The sequence below is a fragment of the Oculina patagonica genome, chromosome 7 (genome assembly GCF_052425735.1).
Source record: "Oculina patagonica isolate OP01 chromosome 7, crgOcupat, whole genome shotgun sequence".
Classification (NCBI taxonomy): Eukaryota; Metazoa; Cnidaria; class Anthozoa; order Scleractinia; family Oculinidae; genus Oculina; species Oculina patagonica.
In genome coordinates, this window is record NC_135764.1 from 10,063,479 (window position 1) to 10,082,937 (window position 19,459).

At 38.7% G+C, this 19,459-nt stretch overlaps 2 protein-coding genes across 2 annotated transcripts; one reads left to right on the forward strand and one right to left on the reverse strand.

Annotated features, from left to right (window-relative positions):
- Nucleotides 1–4,840: 4,840 nt before the first annotated feature.
- On the reverse strand, nucleotides 4,841–9,438 carry LOC144659203 (two pore potassium channel protein sup-9-like). The gene is made up of 3 exons (XM_078519638.1): nucleotides 9,205–9,438; nucleotides 6,505–6,579; nucleotides 4,841–5,911 (listed from the first exon to the last, which is right to left on the reverse strand). Exons 1-3 carry the CDS (start codon nucleotides 9,416–9,418, stop codon nucleotides 5,169–5,171), a joined length of 1,032 nt encoding a protein of 343 aa, XP_078375764.1. The 5' UTR covers nucleotides 9,419–9,438; the 3' UTR covers nucleotides 4,841–5,168.
- A 1,471-nt stretch (nucleotides 9,439–10,909) lies between these two features.
- On the forward strand, nucleotides 10,910–17,462 carry LOC144659204 (uncharacterized). The gene is made up of 6 exons (XM_078519639.1): nucleotides 10,910–11,315; nucleotides 11,596–11,648; nucleotides 12,186–12,248; nucleotides 13,437–15,641; nucleotides 15,805–16,003; nucleotides 16,558–17,462. The coding sequence occupies exons 1-6, from the start codon at nucleotides 10,910–10,912 to the stop codon at nucleotides 17,025–17,027; spliced, it is 3,396 nt and encodes a 1,131-aa protein (XP_078375765.1). The 3' UTR covers nucleotides 17,028–17,462.
- Nucleotides 17,463–19,459: the final 1,997 nt, after the last annotated feature.

Sequence of the window (19,459 nt, forward strand, 5' to 3'; positions counted from 1 at the left end):
TAAAAAAAATACTAAATTTAAACAGAACGTTCCGTTTATATTATATGCACTGTTCAAACTAACCTTAGATCAATTTTTGCATTGAGGATTGCCAGTAGTTTTCCTCGACACTTCTTGTATGAAATGTCGGTAAACATTAAAAATTAATGAATATACCTTCTTTACATTTCAAAAGGCATAAATATTAATGTAATTTGTTATATACTTTTTTATCACATGCAGAAAAACTAATTTAGTACCATTCATAGAATCAGACGGTCATTTTTTAACTCCAGCGGGTACTAGGCATTTTTACAACACACTTAGTCCATCAGCTGAGATCCGAAAATTTGGGTTCATGGCTCACTTTCGGGGAACAAACGAAACATGTCTTATCTTAATCCTTGCCTATTGAGCATCACAAAAATGTATGATAGCAAGGTTGGAACGGTAGCTTTCACTTATAAATCGAATTTTAAATTGGCTCCCCTATACGCTTCTTAATTTGGCCGCCATCTTGGATTTTTGGGGTGAAAAAGCTACAAAGCTGCCTGCATTCTTTTAACGTAAACGAATCGCTTTCAAACGCAAATTTAAAACTTATTGGAACTAACAACATGATTTCGTTCATTCTAGTGTTTCAAAAACAACAACGTGATGTCATATGTGACGTCGCCACGGCTGATTATTGTTCACAATATGACTGTTTGTACCCGACAAAATAAAGCAAAAAGTGCAGATTTAAAAATTATTTCACGAAGAAAAGAGAGCGCGTAGATAAAATACCATTGCCATTCGAGTGTCTTGAATAAATCCCCCTAAAAAACAATCGTCATTTTCCAACCCAGCCCTTTATTTCAAACATATGGTCCCACGGACATGCAAAGTACTTTAAAAAAGAGGGAAGAGGTGCGAAGACCAGAAAAGTGGAGCTTTCCCAACGTACGAAACGTACGTCCGAGCTATGGCGATTAGCGGGGAGGAGTTGCAGTATCCGAGGTGATCATTAAAGATACGAAAGCATAAGTGTATCAGCTGTACGAGAAAACGTGTCAGAGTGTGGATGTGCTGTGCTATGAGATTCACGGCGTCAGGGAAAGTGAAGCCAGAGAAAAGTGAACGGCGCCCGGGAAAGTAAAGCCAGAGGTTCTCCCACCACGCGAGGCATCTCTACTAACCGAACTCAATGTTACAAGAGGAAATTTTCAAGCCACAATCTAGAGAAGAGCTACTGATTCCCTTCCGGTAATTCCTTCACCGCTCCAGAAGAGTTGACAGAAGCATAGCAGCAGTGAAGGAGGACTTTATACGAGTGTGGCGATTCTGTCTGTTCTGTACTCAACAATCTCTTAACTGAGCCCTATTCTAACCTTATGCGTGGACGGAGCTATGTAATCTGATTTGGGGTATACTGATTAATGGTGTAGTATACTTGAAAAAACGTAGCATTGCGATGGAACGCCTTTATGGTAATTTTGCAATTTTAGATGATTGAGGAGCCAAAGGAAAACGAGCTGAAAACAAAATGGCGGACATTGCGACCTCATTTATTGCGTACTTTGCTTTTATTGCCGTAAACAATGCTAAAATAATGTCCCGAATATGTAGTACCTCTCAAATATATATCTAAGCAAAAAATCAGTAAGTATTTAAGAACGAATAAAAAAAATTAAGGATTTTTGTTTTAAAATCCAAGATGGCGGCCAAAAGAAGAATATGAGAGCAAATTTCAAATTCGATTTACACAGTGAAAGCTACCTTTTTATCCTTGCTATCACACATTTTTATGATGCTTAATAGTCAAAGAGTAATATTAGACAAGTTTAGTTTGTTCCCCTTAAGTGAGCCATACAACCCCACTAGCTGATGGACTAACTAGCTTAATAAAAAACTAGGCAATATTTCAACTTTTAACTGGTTAATTCGAAAAAAAAAAGTTAGGCAAATATCAAGATTTTCAAGGTTTTGATTTTTTTTTATTTTCCATTTATCTTCTTTTTTTTCAAACGCTAAGAGAAAAGGTAAATGCGATGAAACGGAGCAAAAAAAAGCGAAATTTCATGCACTCGGATGGCCCTCGCTGCGTAGTAAGACCTAGTTACAACACTTGCTCCATGGGTGGTAGTCAAAAAAAGATAAATTGAAAATCAAGAAAGATACTAAGTAATATCTATCAAGATTAAAGGGAAGTGTCACAATATTCAGTACTACTTGATGGTCCAGTGAAGGTGTTGGTATTAGTTGGAATTCCACTTATAATGGCCTGGCCTTGTTAAAACGTATTGTACTAGCCATGAAATATTTTAAACGAAAGTGGTGGGGCTATTGATGCCTAGAAAGGAAAAGGCCTAAAGCGTGAAAACGTCGGGCCGACGTTTTCAAGTTTGACAGCCTTAAGGTGGATTTCCACTGTCGCGTTTTTGTTTACGCACGTTAACGCGCGTAAAAAATATAAACGTACGTAAAATGAAATTTTACGCGCGCGATTACGTGCGTCGAATTTACGTTGTCCAATTTCCAATGCCACATTTTTTCCAGGTATTTACGCACGTGACGCGCACGTTTACGCGCGTAGCGATTTTGGGGGTTTTGAAAAAAGTTGAACCGAGTTCAACTTTTTTCGCGGCTGTCTGCGGTTACGCAACGATTTACCCAATCATACTTTTGGATTTCGTCACATGACACCACTAACCATGTGGAAAACCATTTTGTTTTAAATCGCCCATCGATTTACTTGGGAAAACATTCAGATGTAAAAACACTTCTCATCGAGAAAGTCTTAACATTTCAAGAAATAATCTATAGAACTGGCTACAGAACCAAATTACACGAACGCAGTAGTGAAAGAAAACGCCTGGCGTCAGGTCACGTACACTTTGAACCGGGAATCCGGGAAGGTCGCCTCAAATCCTCTTTTACTTGATGGTGTATTTCGGAAGTATTTATAAAGTGCCTCTTGGTCATATTCACGCATTTCTTTTTCTAGCGTTTGGTACAAAGTGTTTTCATGGCAGCCATGTTGGAAGAATCAAACAACAAGATATTTGCATAAAAATGTTAATGATTTTTTCCCAAAGGAAAAACAACTTATTGTTTCACTTCTCCAATATGGCCGACAATCACGCACTCTATTCATCAACTTGATAATTCAGTATGGCGGGCATTAACGCACGTTCAACGCGCGTAAAAAGGAAACGCTTTTTATTACTTTTTACGCGACAGTGGAAATTTGCCTACGTATCTTTTTTTACGCACGTTTTACGTACGTAAATATTTACGCGTCAGTGGAAATCCACCTTTACTGTTGGAAGAAAGTCACATGAAATTCATTGAATGAGGTTTATTAACTGACCATCTTGGAGAATAAGTATATGCCTTTCTATTAGAGCATTTTTCAATTTAGTGTCGTAAAACCAAAACCAAAGTAATTACTCTGGCCAATCACAAAGGACACAGACAATCCAGTGAACCAATCAAAACTCGAAGCAAATACATGTAGCTGGCACAAAGCGCGGGAAAACGTGCGCGAGCGCGTCATGATTGGTTTTGGTTTTACTTCTGATTGGCTGAGAAAGTGGCGCGAGATTTTTAAACCAATCACAACGCGTAGCAATGCAAAACCAAAGCAAACGCGAATTATTTTCGACACTCAAGTGAAAACCGCTCTATTACAGCGAGTATACCCTCACAGTTCTAGCAAAGTTTCCCGGGGGCTCTACTCAAAAAAGTTTTATACGGGGAGGCTCTGCCCCAAGTTCTAACCCCTTACCCTTTTATATACCATTTTTCACAGAAATTGTACCCCTTTCGTATACCTTTAACTGAAAAAAGGTACCCCTTTCATATACCTGAGAGACATGGCGTGGACTTGAAATAGGACGTTTTCTTGTCATTTTTATGTAGCGCTTAATAAATTAAAATAATACAACCGTAAATTGCGTCCGTTCGAAATATTTTAATTAAAGGCCCTTTCAAATAGCCAAATGACAGATTTCCATACCCTTCCGTATACTTAACCTCGTGAAATCCCTACCCTTTTATATACCTGAAACCTGAAAAAGGTACCCCTTTCGGGCGGAGCCTCCCCGTATAGGCCATTATAGGGAGTACCCCCCCCCCCGGGCAAAGTTTACCCTAAAAACGTAGAATACTTTTCGTGACACTGTCCCTTTACATATGCCAGCATTTCTTTCCAAACTTGTAGTCATTTTCTGTGTCGGGAGTTCTGTGTGACACCCACTCAGTATGAACATTTTCAGAAGGTCGTTTTTATTGCATATTATATCATAGCTTTTTCATTATAGCTTTATTTTGTATCTTAGTCTTTATATCTTAGTCCTCATTTTGCAAAGAAGAGCAAATATTGTTTTTGTAATGCAAAAACTCTTTATTATTATCATGATTATTATTTTTTTAGCAAACGTCTCTTTATTGTATGATAATCCACATAACATTTTGTTTTTACACAGACAGCCTGCTCACGGATTTTAAAGATTTTGTATAAAATTTAATATTAATTTAGCATGCGACAAAATTACAAAACTCATAATTACAATTTGAAAGCACATAACAATAAAAAATATCGATCCTGCTTTAATTTAGTTTTGCATTAACCCTATTCGGGGCAGCTTTATAGCGTGCTTCAAATTTGTAGTAGAGGCAACTTTTCGTAAAACTCTAGCCACTGGAAACATTTTGACGCTAGCTAGTGAACGTAACCACTGAGTTTGACGTTTCCACAGCAGCAGGTTTTTGATAGTTATAAATAAGTATTTATTAATACCTTTATTAGATACATCCATAAAATGGTTTTTCAGTCTTAATGAAATACAAATCGATAAAAAGAGACTATGTACAATAGAAGTAAGTAAACCTATCAAAGTCACAAATCTAAAATTTAAAAATTTCTCCAGAGAATGGGTCTTAATAGATCCATGACGCAATATGCTGCACTGATTGTACTGACCGAGTAATATTCTTTTTTGAAGTATAAGCCCAAACAACCGAACAGTAAATTATTTTACAGAACACAAGGGAATTTATGATTTTTAACAGCGTGTGCATATATATTGAACTGTGACTGCAAACTTGAAACTTTTTACAAAAAGGAAAGTCGAAAATTTGGAAAATTTATCACTTTTCGCAGCCTGCAGGTTTTTTACATAATGTTATCATTTTTAAGCAGTTATTTACAGCGTTGTATCATATGAATTTAGAGCGTCTTGCTGTGTGGTAGCCGCCTCAATTCCTGGATTCAAGTTAATACATGAGCGATCCTGGGTGTCATCAGTTTCAACCATGTTGTCGCCATCCGATGAGGGATTCGTTTTGTTACAGCAAAGGCACGCTTCACCACGGCAACGAGAGACCCTGACATCAGCTTTGTTAGGATACTCCACCAACGCATCTTGTTGTGTTGTAGCCGCCTCAGATCCTGAATTATTACATGAGGGATCCTGGGTGTCAGCTGTTTCAATCACGTTGTCGCCAGGAGATGAATGAGTCGAGTTGTTACGGCAAAGGCACGCTGCACCCCGGCAACGAAGAATCCTTACATCAGCTTTGTTTACATACTCCACCAACGCATCCACAACCCCAGACATGAAGCATAATCCAGGGAGAATAAGAGCGTTGGGTTGGCCCCCTCTCATCATAATTTTTGGAACAAAATCTCCAAAACCTACTGTGGTCAGGGTGATGAACCATACGTATATACCTTCACGTATGCTCCACGGGTTTTCGTAGGAAGACATTATGGCTGAAGTTAGGATTAGAGCCACTAAGAGGAAGACGTTGGCAATGAGAGCCTTAAGCTCAATGTTCTTTATCTCAGGCTGCTTTCCGCGGAAACAGTTTTCAATCATAGTGATGATGCATTTTACCAGCTTGTTGCATCCTCCACCGATGGATTTTAAAGTCAGGAGTGTTAACCCTATTCAGACCGGGCTTTTTTTGGTCTTTTCAGACCGGGGGGGGGAGGGGGGGGCGGATTCCGCCCCCCCTCCGTAACTTCCAGAATATTTAAGCAATCACAATGAAACTTACAGGATATATAGTATGTCCCAAAATCTATCTTTTGCTATATGTCACGTGGGATGATGACGTCACATCACGTGACAATGACATCATAATGTCAAAACAGCCGCCATCTTGGATCCGCCATCTTGGATTTCGAATTTTTTCAAAACGTCAGAAAACCGCCCAAAATTACTGGAAAATACTCAAAACCAATAAAAATGTGCTTAAAACCCGTAAACAGATGAAAATAATTGCTTTAAAGTTATTTTTCATGAATAGAAACAGGAAAATTACAAATTTGGGAAAACATGCCTGTCAAAATGCCGTTGCCATGGTGACGTCAAGTTCCTGACACAACAACCTACCCTACCAAATTATTCCCAGATAAATTTTAGATAAAGTCTCAAAGTTTGGCAGCGTTTGGTTGAATATTAAAAAAGTTATAAGCGTTCAAAGTCGGCGCGGGCACTTTCCGCCCCCCCCCCCCCCCCGGTCTGGATAGGGTTAAGGGTATTCCAAACAGGGCATAGACTATGGTGACTATTTGTCCGGCTGCGGTTCGAGGTGTGATGTTACCATAACCTTCGAGGAAAAAGTAATTAACAATTATTAGACGAAATTGAGAAAAATATCGTGATTTGCGTGTGGCGAACAGACACTGACAAACAATAATATTTTGCCATAATCCGAGTAAGTTTAAATTGTTTTATCATTCGATCACTGGGTTTTTGTTTACACTGAATTATTTTCGGGAAGCGAGAAGCACGCTGCCTTGCTAAATCTTTCTCATTACAGGTGCATGAATCCCCTTTGATGATACGAGCTGGTCGTCATCCAATTTTCTCTTTTTCAAATGTTGCCGGAATACAGTAAGTTTCTTTTTCTTGTTTCTTTTTTTATTGTTGCTGCTTTTTTTTTATTGTTCGTTTGCCTTGCCTTGCCTTGTCGTTTTGTTTTGTTTTGTTTTTGTCAAATTGATTTTAGCCTATTGCAAAACAAACTATCGGGGTTTTTGACAGAAGTGGACACAATTACGCATGAGCAGAGCATTATTTGCAGTAAAACAAATGTCAGACGGCAATGCAGACTTTCATTAGTAGGCAGGTATTTGCGAATCATTTTAAACTACGGGTGCACTGTTTGGGGTTTATGCAGCAAAAAGAAATCTGATTTTCTAGAGAGACTGCAAAATAAGGCGATGAGAATAGTTTTAAAAACAAATCACTATACGTGTACACAATTCTTATGAGAGAAAAGCTCGGTTTGTTAACCTTATCCAATAGGCGGCGTTATATGCGTCTTCAGTTAGTTTTCAGAATCGTGAAGGATTATAACTGTCCCAGGCAACTACAAGGCTACTTCGTATTAAGATCCGACCTCCGTGGCAAGGTCTTGAGAGACAACAGAGAACTTCATCTCCCTAGAACTAAAACTGCTATGGACCAGTCCACATTCATGTACGCTGCTGCCAAGGAATGAAATGACCTCCCAAAAGACCACCGATTTAGAGAAGACTGATCATAATTGTAGCGTTTAGATTTTCTTTTCTTTTATATTGTTTTTATTGTATTGTCGTTTTTTTTATCGTGTAATTTATACATTTTTATATACTGATCACCGGTTTGTACCAGCGTCTTCCTCTCTGGACGTCGCTGATCGGTCTCTTCAGTTTAAATAAAGCTTTCATTATTATTATTATTAATCACGTGGTGAGCTATTGCCAATGAGAAATAAGAAAAACATTTTACTGTGAAACTTCAATGTCCCACTGTTTTTCGTCTCTCTGCTGCCCAAGGTCATTACCGGCGCACTAAGCTTGGTACTGCCGATCAAAAATATCCCGACTTTAGACTAACACGATGGCGTTACAAAAACGTAATCTATATCATGTGAAGTGTCACCATTGAGTGTATTTTACACAATTCGCCTCACTGTTTATATGAAGGTGTTGTAGTTCTGTGTGGATTTTCTTTTTCGGTTATCGTTTTTTCATTGCTGCTTTCACCCCGGGTTGAAGTTTAAATAAATGGTGAAAACGGAAATTGGTTGGTGCTTCAATAAAACGAATAAAATCGAAAACGGTGACTTTTATATATGCACGAAACACAAAGTAGAACTGCAGCACAATTAACTCAAAAGCCTCAGCTGTTAAGTCTCTGAGTCTCGTGCTTCGTTTAGAGCCTGAATAACTGCTTACTTTAACATTATTTTTAGAGAATTAATTATGCTGCATTTTAAGGCAGACGATTATATTTATTAGAGTCACGTGACGTAACTATTTTCTTCCCTATGGCTTGGGGTTTGTATTATTGTATTTTTCAACATCGAGGCAACAAAACATTTTCGACACAGATTCGGATAGCTTATATTGCCAACTTTGACTTTTATTACTATAAACTTACTATAAAAACTTCCTAAGAAAACGGTAGACGTTTCAACAAGTTACAGCAGCTGGCATTATGCTTATCAATAAACCATAAACAATATCACAAATCTCCTTTACAGATGAAATCCTGCACCATCTTTCACTAGCTTTCGTAAACATTTAATGTAACTCACTGATGATTGATCACTGATTGCAAAGACTCGAGTCAAATATTACACGATACCTCAACAGCCTTCACCGAGGCGAAAAAAAAACATTAAAGGATGACTTTTATTTAGCATCAAATGCCCTTTGCGTTATTCGACGTTCTATCGAATTTTAGTAGAAACTCAGTTGTGTTCTATTGGAAATCCGCGAATCGGATTGCTTTTCCTATTGTTTTCTATTCGCCGATAGAACACGATCGCAACTCTTTAAAGGGACAATTTTTCTTGTTGATGTTTTTACATAAAATCGCGGTTTTTGGAATGCAATCCTTTAGAGTTTCTTCTAAAACAATTAAATTTCTCGCCCTCGTTTTGTATGAGCGATAGTCAACTATTCGCACGTGTTCTGAATATTAATTAGACGTCACCATCTAAAAATGTCGAACTCTATCGCCATCATAGAAGGTTTGTTATTGTTTGTTTTTCAAAATAAATTTTTGTTGTTTGCAGATGTAAGCAGAATCATACATTTCAGTAATTTTCCGATATGAATTAAATGTTATTGGCGCTTACAGATAAAAACAGAAGTGTGGATATTTACTCAGCTTTGTAAATATCAATATTTATGGTTTTACTAAAGTACTCAACACTTTACTAAAATTACTAAATACAAACCTATTGTAGTCAAAAGCTGAACTGTAAAACTGGTTGCATGTTCGTAGCTCCAGTCCGGCAAATTGGAACAAGACAACGGCTTCAGTGCGTCGACAAGCTTGGTAAACTGGTCTTCTGTCATATTGTACTCCGTCATAGTAATGTTCCTCAAAATTTCCATATCTATTTTATTTTCTTCACTCTGCCTCTTCGTTGGCTCCCGTTCAATCGTCATGAACACAAACGCCCCAACGTACATGTAACATACAAATAAAAACACCCGAATGAAAAGAACCCTTGTATCTTTGTTGATACTGGAAATAATGCGTTTTAGCTTAGAACACATTTTCGTATAGAGAAATTGACACTGAAATGCAAATAAAACAACAGGTACGCAATAGTAAAACAGGTTGGCTGATTTAAACGGTCTATTTTAAATACAATTCTATCCCGGTGTGCCAAGCTTAGGTTATTTAACAGTCACTGACTGAGAAATCCAGGCAGGCAGTCAAAGATGGGGGTCGGCCGATTTGCTTCATACTAACACGATAAATAGGTTAGGTGGACTTATGAATAAATATACTAAACTTGGCTCCTCGACCGTTTTTGTATAGGAGATATGAGGTCCACTATTTATCACCCCATCAGGGCCTAGATTTACCAGTAAATTTGACCCAAATTTGAAAACCACTATAAACTACAAAATTAAACGAACGGAATTTTTATTTTCTGTGTGGCATAAACAGATATAGAACTACTTGTAAAAATCCAGAAATGTACGAAATAATTACAGGTAAGTCTACACCGTTTACGTTTTGAACACCTACTTTTTACATTTTCGAATGAGCAAGATTTTGCCCATTTTCGAGTTCCCGTAGAACACACAACTATAACTGCAGAAATCATTGAATACCACAGATAAGTGCTCTTACCTTTCCTCTATCATAAACAGCAATAATCTTTTTGGGCCATTGAAACAGCAAGATTTTAGAGCACCTCAATGTAGTTCATGTAGGCGATATCGTCTTCAACAACACACGAAGCAACCAATGTGTTTTTAAACCACTCCTCGAGTCCACTTTGAGTTTTTCCGAGGTTAAATAAATGCAATTGACTGAATTCCTTCCGAAATATATCTCAACCCGTCGATAATTCATTAAACAGTGAAGAAAACGTGGAAAACACGAAAATAACAGAGCGACGCCATTTTGAATTTGACAACTCGCAGGGGCCTGGAATTCAGCTTTTCCCAAGGAGGGTAGGGTGGGTGATTGTTTCAACAGGTGTATCACAGGTGGGTTAGAGGGGCTAGCATTGGGCCGAATCAATGTTTATGCTATTTACAAAGGTAGTAGCTTGTTTATTTAGTTTTATACTATGACAGCAATTAAAAAATATATTTTAATAAAATAATAAAATTACGAACGAGTTTGAATAAAGTATATGTTGCCTTTTTGTTTTTTTGTTTTTTTTTTCTGTCCATCAATCCATCCGTCTGCTCTGCAGATTCTCCAGTGCCAATTATATTTTTTTACAGCTACTTATTTTATATTGATAAAGCCGGTTAAATAAATACATATATTTATATTTAACTGAGACAGTACTGTTTCGGCCTTTATATATACCGTGTACATTTTTTTTTATGCATATATCAACGCGTCATACAGGCACCAGGTTTTGCGATGTTATCTACATAGCCGGCTTGAAATATAATGTACGATGGAAAATGAGTTGCTCATTCTCAAATGAAAACAGTGTGTGCGGTGCAACACCATACGCTCCAACCGAGCTTCATGTAATTCCTTTAGAAGCATGTAGCAAGGATTTAACCGAATATCTAACTAAATTGGGTGTCAGTGGAAGCCGTGGTGTTGGTACACAGATCACAGAGAGTGAAGTTATTCTCAATCGCGCTGGATTACATTCCCTGTCAAAGGAAGAGAGAGGAAGGATTACCGTGTGTCCAAAGCACCGATACGAACTGACAACACATTACCAAAAGTTGTCATCCAGTTGCTGTTACCCATCTCATAGAGGCGAAGCGAAAAAATTGAAAAATCCTCGTCGGGTAAACAAGCAGGTGTCAGAGGAAATCTATGAGGTGTATCATGTTTCAGTGCCAATCGGTTCCGGTAAGTACAACAGTACAATAAAATTATTATTTAGTACAGCTTTTCACATGTTGGATTTTTCATGAAAGATTCACAAGAGAAATAATGAATACTATTATTATATTCGTGCTAATTATTTCATTCTTTTAGTGTGTTTCCATATTTAGCTGTTTATCAGTTTGAAAATCTTTGCTAATTACAGTGTGGAAAGTGTAGCATTCCAATTGAAACCAACACGTTTAGCTTGCCGTCGTGTTTTTCAGAAAACCTTATCAATACCTTTACATCTTTCTTGTTTCAGCCCTATGTAACACATGCCGAAAAGGCCATTCAAAAAGTGATGAAGAGACCAAGGTGAATATTTTGAATTAAAATGACATCGCTAATTCCCCTGCATAATATATAAAGTTTGATAGCACTCGGCAATATAAATAGATTTTGCCAAACATAAAAGCGAAGCTCCTCGGCTATCCACTTAGCCTTTAACTGAATTAATTTGTGGTCAGGGTGGGTTTTGCTGCTTCCCTCCCTCAGTCAGAATAGAGGAGTGGGTAATTATTCCCCTTTTAGTAACACAAGCCTCCAGGTTTCTTCCTCGCCAACAGAAGCAAAAAATGCTGTGTCAATGTGCGCATGTTTTACATTTTTTCCTAAAGCTTGGTAAGTAACATCTAGAGTTGTTTGGGAGGTCTCGTCGACAATGACTCTTACACTACTAATATTTTAGTTGCCGGCGATCGAAAATGCCACGCCCTTCATACCTAATCCTTTATAATTCTTCACTTGCAAAAAACAGCAGAGTATTTATGGATAAGAGTGCATTCGATGCCGAACTGCACGCGTAAATAGTTAAAATAATCTGAATATTACATTGCTATTCGTTTCTTTCAGGGTAAAGTGGAGAACGATGAAAATGAAGGCAGTGCTCTAAGGAAGAATGAGTTTTCAATAAAGGTTAATGGTAGTTTCATCTCTACTGATTAAGACTTTAAAGAGTAAATAAGGAAATGAATTAAATCGAGCGTCTTGTCCCCGGGGGAATGGGGGTACTTCCTGTTAAGACCTATACGGCGAGGCTCCGCCCGAAGGTCTGAAAGGGTAGGGAAATCTGACGTTAAGGCATTAAAATTTGCCTTTTATAAAATATTTCGAACTGACGCAACTGGCTGTATCATTTTAATTTACTAAGCGCTGTATGAAAATGACACGAAAACTCCCGGTTTTTATTATATGTCATGTCATGTAGGTATATAGAACGGGTACGTTTTTCAATAAAAGGTTTACGAAAGAGGTGCCTTTTCTTTCAAAACGGTATATAAAAGGGTAAGAGGTTGGATTTCAGGGCGCGGTGCCTCCCCGTATAAAACGTTTTCTAGTTTTGTAGTTTAGTATAGAAGTTTCATATCAACTGATTTAGACTTTGAAGACTAAATAAGGAAAAGAATAAAATCGAGCGTTCAGTCCCCGGGGGAATGGGGGTACTTCCTGTTAAGACCTATACGGCGAGACTCCGCCTGAAAAGTCTGAAAGGGTAGGGAAATCTGACGTTAAGGCATTAAAATTTGCCTTTTATAAAATATTTCGAACATACGCAACTGGCTGTATTTACTATGCGCTATATGAAAATGACACGAAAACTCCCTGTTTTAATTATATGTCATGTCATGTAGGTATATAGAACGGGTACATTTTTTCAATAAAAAGGTTTACGAAAGAGGTGCCTTTTCTTTCAAAATGTTATATAAATAAAATAAAAAATAAAAAAAATGGGAATTTACAGTGGGATCTTCCACTAGGTGGCTCTTCTTGATCCCACTGATTCCAGATCGAATTGGAATTTGGAAGTGTTGGTTTTTGTGGAGGGAGGAAAACCGGAGAACCCGGAGAAAAACCCTCGGAGCAAGGACGAGAACCAACAACAAACTCAACCCACATATGGTACCGGGCCGGAATCGAACCCGGGCCACATTGGTGGGAGGCGAGTGCTCTCACCACTGCGCCACCCTTGCTTCCCGCTAGGGTAAGGGGTTGGATTTCAGGGCGTGGTGCCTCCCCGTATAAAACGTTTTCTAGTAACGCGCGCCGCGCACACTGTTTATACTTTCTATTGAATATTACATTTATTTATTCGTGTCTATCCAGGGTAAAGAAGAGAACGCTAGAAATGAAGGCAGTACAGTGAAGAAAGACGAGACTCCGGTAAAGGTATATAGTGTGTTCGACTCAAATGATTTGGACTTTGAAGAGAACATTAACTTGTCATTTCCTAACCCCTCCGAGTTTGAATACACATTGGACAGTACTGTTGCCGACAATGAAGGAGACGATGAAGATGTCAGTTTTTGGATCGATGAAGAACAGCGTCAGCATGAAAGACGCGCAGTCTTAAATGAAGCAGTAGGAAATATATCAGATGGAAGGGTTAGTCCGATAGCATCGACACTCAATTCGAATTGGGAAAGTATATCAAGTACACAAAAAGCCTACTATTTGCGGAAAGTCCGTCAAGTTCTCAGTGCTGTTTTGACAACCATTGCACCAGATCAAGAAGAGAAAGTATTTGATGCACTGAAGTATTCTTCAGACCGGGACGAAAACGGCAAATATGACGACAGAAAAGAAGTAAGCAAAGTCGAACTGTCAATTTTGCTGGGGGTATATAATGAAGCGGAAAGTCGTCAAACTCGATTGCAAATTCTGTCGATGTTTGCTAAGCATTTTTCAAAGAAGGAGCTCAGAGAGATGATTCCTGGTCTAAGTAATTGGCAAATAGATCAAGCCCGCAGCCATGCTACTGAAAAAGGACCAGGTCAACCAGTGGTACCAGTACCTATTAAAAGGACACGCCTTGATCCAGCCAAAACAAGCCACTTCGTCAACTTTATTGCAAGACCAAACTTTTTACAGGACGTAGCGTACGGAACTAAGGTGCTGAAGCTTGACTCTGGTGAGAAAATCACCATTCCAAATGTGATAAGAACAATGGTGCCCTCAAGAATAATCAAGCAATACATTGCTTATTGTCAAGAAACAGTGTTTGAGCCAGCCAGCGAAAGAACACTATATAGGATCATCGAAGTGTGTGCTGCGTCAACGCAGAAGTCGCTACAGGGATTAGATTATTTCTTAACGGAAGGGGCACAAGCATTCGAAATTCTCCATAGTGTAGTTACCACACTTGAAGAAGGTGGTGCCTCCCCGATATGGGGAAAAGAGGCGAAGGGTATCTTGAAAGAAGCCAAGCGCTACCTCAAAACGGACTTTAAGAGCCACGTCGGACCCGATGAAAGATGTGCAGACCACTGCACTAGGTACAGTCTTAGCGACCCTCAAAACGACGTCTTCGCCCATCAATGTGATCACACTCATGATACATCTTGTATCTCATGCTGTCAACTAGATGAAGTTTTATCTGACATCACAAACAAGATCAATTCTCCAAACCTGACTCTTACCGACCTACAGCAAAGTCAAGTCAAGTTTGATATGGCTCATGCCGTGCATGCAATCGCTAGTTGGAAAGCCCATATGCTTCGCACTGTGAACCAAGAGCAAGCCAAGGAAGACGCTCTTGGTGCACCCAACGATAAAAGCGTTCTCGTAACGATGGACTGGGCAATGAAATATCTGCCCCAGCGATATAGAGAGCAAATGAGTGACTTTTACGGAAAACGAGGCAAGAGCTGGCATGTTGCTTGTGTTATACTCAAATCTGATGAGAACGAATACAACGTGGAAACAGTTGTGCACATATTTGACAGCTGCACACAGGATTGGTTTTCCGTGGCATCCATTCTAGAGCACCTTCTTGTTTCAGTCAAACAAGAGCACCCTGATGTAGAGACGGCTTATCTAAAATCTGACAATGCTGGATGTTACCATAACGCCTCGCTGCTTCTTTCGCTGAAGTCCATTGGAGAGAGGACAGGCATCAGCATTCGAAGGTATGACTTCTCAGATCCACAGTCAGGGAAGGACGTATGTGATAGAAAGATCGCGCCAATGAAAGGTCACATACAAAGATGGGTAAACGAAAAGCACGATGTTGTCACAGCAGCTGACATGAAAGAGGCTTTGGAATCGTACGGTGGTGTACGTGGGTGTAGGAACGCAGTTGCTGAAGTGGATTTAGCAAAGGCGGCTAAAACGATGGAATGGAAAGGAATTAGCGCTCTGTTCAGTTTTGAGTTTCTTGTCTCCGGGATAAGGGCTTGGAAAGCTTATGCTGTGGGGGAAGGTCAGATGTTTCTATACGATGAATTGGGTCTATCCCTCCAAGGTCCGACAGATCTCTGTATTGTCATGCCACTTACGTCTCTAACGCCATTGTCAAAGCCAGGACTTATGGTAAAAAAGCAGCCTTCTAACAGTTTCCAAGACATTTTTGTGTGCGAAGAGGAAGGTTGCGTGGCCACATTTCAGACACAGGCGGATCTTTATGCACACATGGATACTGGGCGGCATATAAGGGTAACTGAGAGGGAGACTGTTTACGACTTGGCACGGAAAGAGTGGGCAGAAAAAGGTCACAGGAATACAGTCGTCCCACGTCGCCAGAGAGGCAGTGCACCTACGAGCAAGTACCCACGTAACAACAAGAAAAGAACCACTCCAGGGTTGGGCTTTGAAAGCCCAACGAAAGGGTCAGAGAGCAACCGAAGGCGTTAAGACGTTTCTAGTGGAAAAGTTCAATAGAGGGGTCGAAACAGGTAATAAGTTCACAACTAGGTATGTCTAGTTAGCAATTAACAGTAATGAGTGATCTTTGCAGCGATCTTGAGTAGCTGAAGCGATTACTTCATTCCGGGCTTAAAAGGAAGAAAGTTCCATGATTTATAGAGTAGTTCAAATCGCCTCGCACATTTCTTGTCAAGGGACAGTTTAATTTTTTATTAACCATGAAATAACCGAGGCTTTTTTTTTTCTTCTTCTTTTTTTTTTTTTTTTTGATTTGATTTTTTTGATTTTCATTACCCGCAAAATTATGTTGTAATACCTTATCTAATTATTAAATGCCTAAAATAATTTGGTGAATTATCCCTTATTCCTAAACCCCCTAATTATCCTGCTTTTCCTATCTTTTCAACACTATTTAAAAGTTTATTTAAGTGAAAGAAAGATCAATTGCTTTTTGACGTTTTGTCAGCTGCTCACACTCACTGAAGGCCGACGACTTTACAATACTACCGTGACCTTCTTTTTTATCACACTGTAAATGACTGTGTTTGTACTATGTCATTACGATATGTTTTATTTGATATAGGGAACAAAGAAGATCCAACAAAGGTGGCAAAAGAAATGAGAATTGCAAGGGACGGTGATGGCAAACTTCGCTTTGCTCCAGAAGAATGGCGAACTGCCAAACAAATAAGCAGTTATTTCTCAAGACTGGCAGCAGCGCAGCGTCAGAATAAAGCACCCACCGCGCTAATTGAAGAAGCTGAAAATATCGATGAGAATGATCTTGAAGCCTGGGAGGCAGAGAAACATCTGCAAGAATTGCAGACAGCAGTGTACGAAGAGGTCGACCTGCGACATCCAATCGAATATAAAGGTCAGGATATCTGTGGTCTAGTTAAACGTGGCATGTTAAAGTCAAAGTTTAAGATTGCACAGTTAAAAGAACTTTGTGACCTCTATGGAATAGAGATTGATGGGTCCATTGCCCGAAAGGACTCCTATGTGAGACCAATCGAACATCTCGTAAAAACCTGCAGTTGTTCCAAGGAATGACTTTCTCTAACGTTACAGATCAGTAAATAAAATGGACGGTCGAAGACCACCTTCTTCGAGCGCATGCGTTTAATATCAACAACATGAAAAATTGAAAATGGAGCAGAACGGCAGTGCTTTTTATCGTGTACATAAAAGATCAAGCAGTCAAAGCAAATTAAAAGTGATGATTTTTTTTTTTTTTTTGGGGGGGGGGGGGTACTTTTCTTGCAATACTTTATTTTTATGCGATTTACTCATAAACAGATGAGCTGAGGTGGAAAACCAATTTAAACAAACTAAACTAATTTTAATTAATACTGAACGGACTGTCCCAACCTTTTGGGATAAATATACGATATAAATTGCTTGATTAGGTCTGATAAAGAGCACGTTTTGACTGTAGAATTATTTAAGCTTCAGTCAGTCAAAGTTAAATTCTAATTATTAAATTTGCGCCGGTAAAAACGTAGCATAATTGTCGATTGCCCTTACTTCATGCTTGTTCATTTACTTTGACTGCAGTCTACGAAAAGATCGATCAAAGTATTTATGTAGGAGCAGTTAACTAAATGAAAGCAATCTAAAAGGGCGGAATTACGGTAATAAGCTTTGTTTGTTCTTCAGTTTTGTACGGCGGGGTTATTGGGTATGCAACTGTTGTTATTACAAGCATTATCGTAAGGAAGTTAACGTAAAATAATAATAAAAAATACATTTTTGTATTGTATTGCATTGTGAAACGCTTGTTGAAGGTATTTACAATAAAAATGTCACCCACCCTACCCTCCTGGAGAAAAGCTGGATTCCAGGCCCCTGGGAGTTGTCAAATTCAAAATGGCGTCGCTCTGTTATTTTCGTGTTTTTCACGTTTTCTTCACTGTTTAACGAATAATCGACGGGTTGAGATATATTTCGGAAGGAATTCAGTCAATTGCATTTATTTAACCTCGGAAAAACTCAAAGTGGACTCGAGGAGTGGTTTAAAAACACATTGGTTGCTTCGTGTGTTGTTGAAGACGATATCGCCTACATGAACTACATTGAGGTGCTCTAAAATCTTGCTGTTTCAATGGCCCAAAAAGATTATTGCTGTTTATGATAGAGGAAAGGTAAGAGCACTTATCTGTGGTATTCAATGATTTCTGCAGTTATAGTTGTGTGTTCTACGGGAACTCGAAAATGGGCAAAATCTTGCTCATTCGAAAATGTAAAAAGTAGGTGTTCAAAACGTGAACGGTGTAGACTTACCTGTAATTATTTCGTACATTTCTGGATTTTTACAAGTAGTTCTATATCTGTTTATGCCACACAGAAAATAAAAATTCCGTTCGTTTAATTTTGTAGTTTATAGTGGTTTTCAAATTTGGGTCAAATTTACTGGTAAATCTAGGCCCTGATGGGGGTGATAAATAGTGGACCTCATATCTCCTATACAAAAACGATTGAGGAGCCAAGTTTAGTATATTTATTCATAAGTCCACCTAACCTATTTATCGTGTTAGTATGAAGCAAATTGGCCGACCCCCATCTTTCGGTTTTTTGTAAAATTGCCTGGTTTTCTCAGTCAATGACTGTTAATTAGGTAATTTATGAAATTTCCTTTTTCTTAAATGCAATAAATATGAACTTTTTTTAGTTTTAAATTAGTTTTCGTTACCAAGAATCTGACAAAAGAGTTGATTCACTGAAATAAAGTTATTCTTTCATAAATTGGCTATCAAAATTCCAAACCTTTATTGCTACGACGAAATTATAGTCTGGTTCCAGAGAACATGATTTAATTTTGTTTCTATTTGTTTTTTTGCTTTTAATTTGGTTCATAATCAGAATGTAGCACATTGAACGTATAAAGGTCTTGACACACGAAGGACTTGGTGTGGCATACTGTTCCAGGGTCAATACCACAGTATGTATCCAGGCAAGGAAATGTATCAGGGGCGTGCTGCAGCGAAACGTTCCATTGTGTCATGATGGCACACTTCGCTGCAACATACCCTGCAAATTTGCGTGTGTACGTGTTACGATTTTGTCGCTTCTGCTTGTGGCTGGGACATGACTCTGCAACATGACCCTGCCAGTTCTTTAATTTCCCTATTTTAATGGGGCTACAAATCAACCGTAAACTGCCTTATCATTTGGAACAATCTCACTTTTCTTCGCTGAGGCCGAGTTAACTTTTAATACATAAGCGCCTATCTTTCTCTTGCTTTGGAGATGTCTTTGGTTATTAACTTGCTTGTACAAAAATTGTTCACGAAAGCTTTCTACATAATAATTTCACTACAACAATGAAATCCCGATCCGACTCGAGCCTCCAAGGGCAAGAAAAATTAGTTCGAAGAAAAGGGAGTTTGAGAAATCGGGGGCTGCTTGATTACAGAAGCAAGGAAAAATCATTGTAACTTGTGGGTTAAAAAAGCTGTACAACAATAACAAGCATTAAACCAGGT

Bases quoted from the DNA above. Each gene is read 5' to 3' on its own strand.
- LOC144659203 (XM_078519638.1), bottom strand. From the start codon at position 9,418: ATGACGATTGAACGGGAGCCAACGAAGAGGCAGAGTGAAGAAAATAAA. The intron at 6,580-9,204 runs GTTTGTATTTAG...TTTTCCTCGAAG, and splicing joins TCAGCTTTTGACTACAATAG to GTTATGGTAACATCACACCT. The intron at 5,912-6,504 runs TAACCCTATCCA...CGGTCTGAATAG, and splicing joins TGCCCTGTTTGGAATACCCT to GGTTAACACTCCTGACTTTA.
- LOC144659204 (XM_078519639.1), top strand. From the start codon at position 10,910: ATGAGTTGCTCATTCTCAAATGAAAACAGTGTGTGCGGTGCAACACCA. The intron at 11,316-11,595 runs GTAAGTACAACA...TTCTTGTTTCAG, and splicing joins TTCAGTGCCAATCGGTTCCG to CCCTATGTAACACATGCCGA. The intron at 12,249-13,436 runs GTTAATGGTAGT...GTGTCTATCCAG, and splicing joins AGAATGAGTTTTCAATAAAG to GGTAAAGAAGAGAACGCTAG.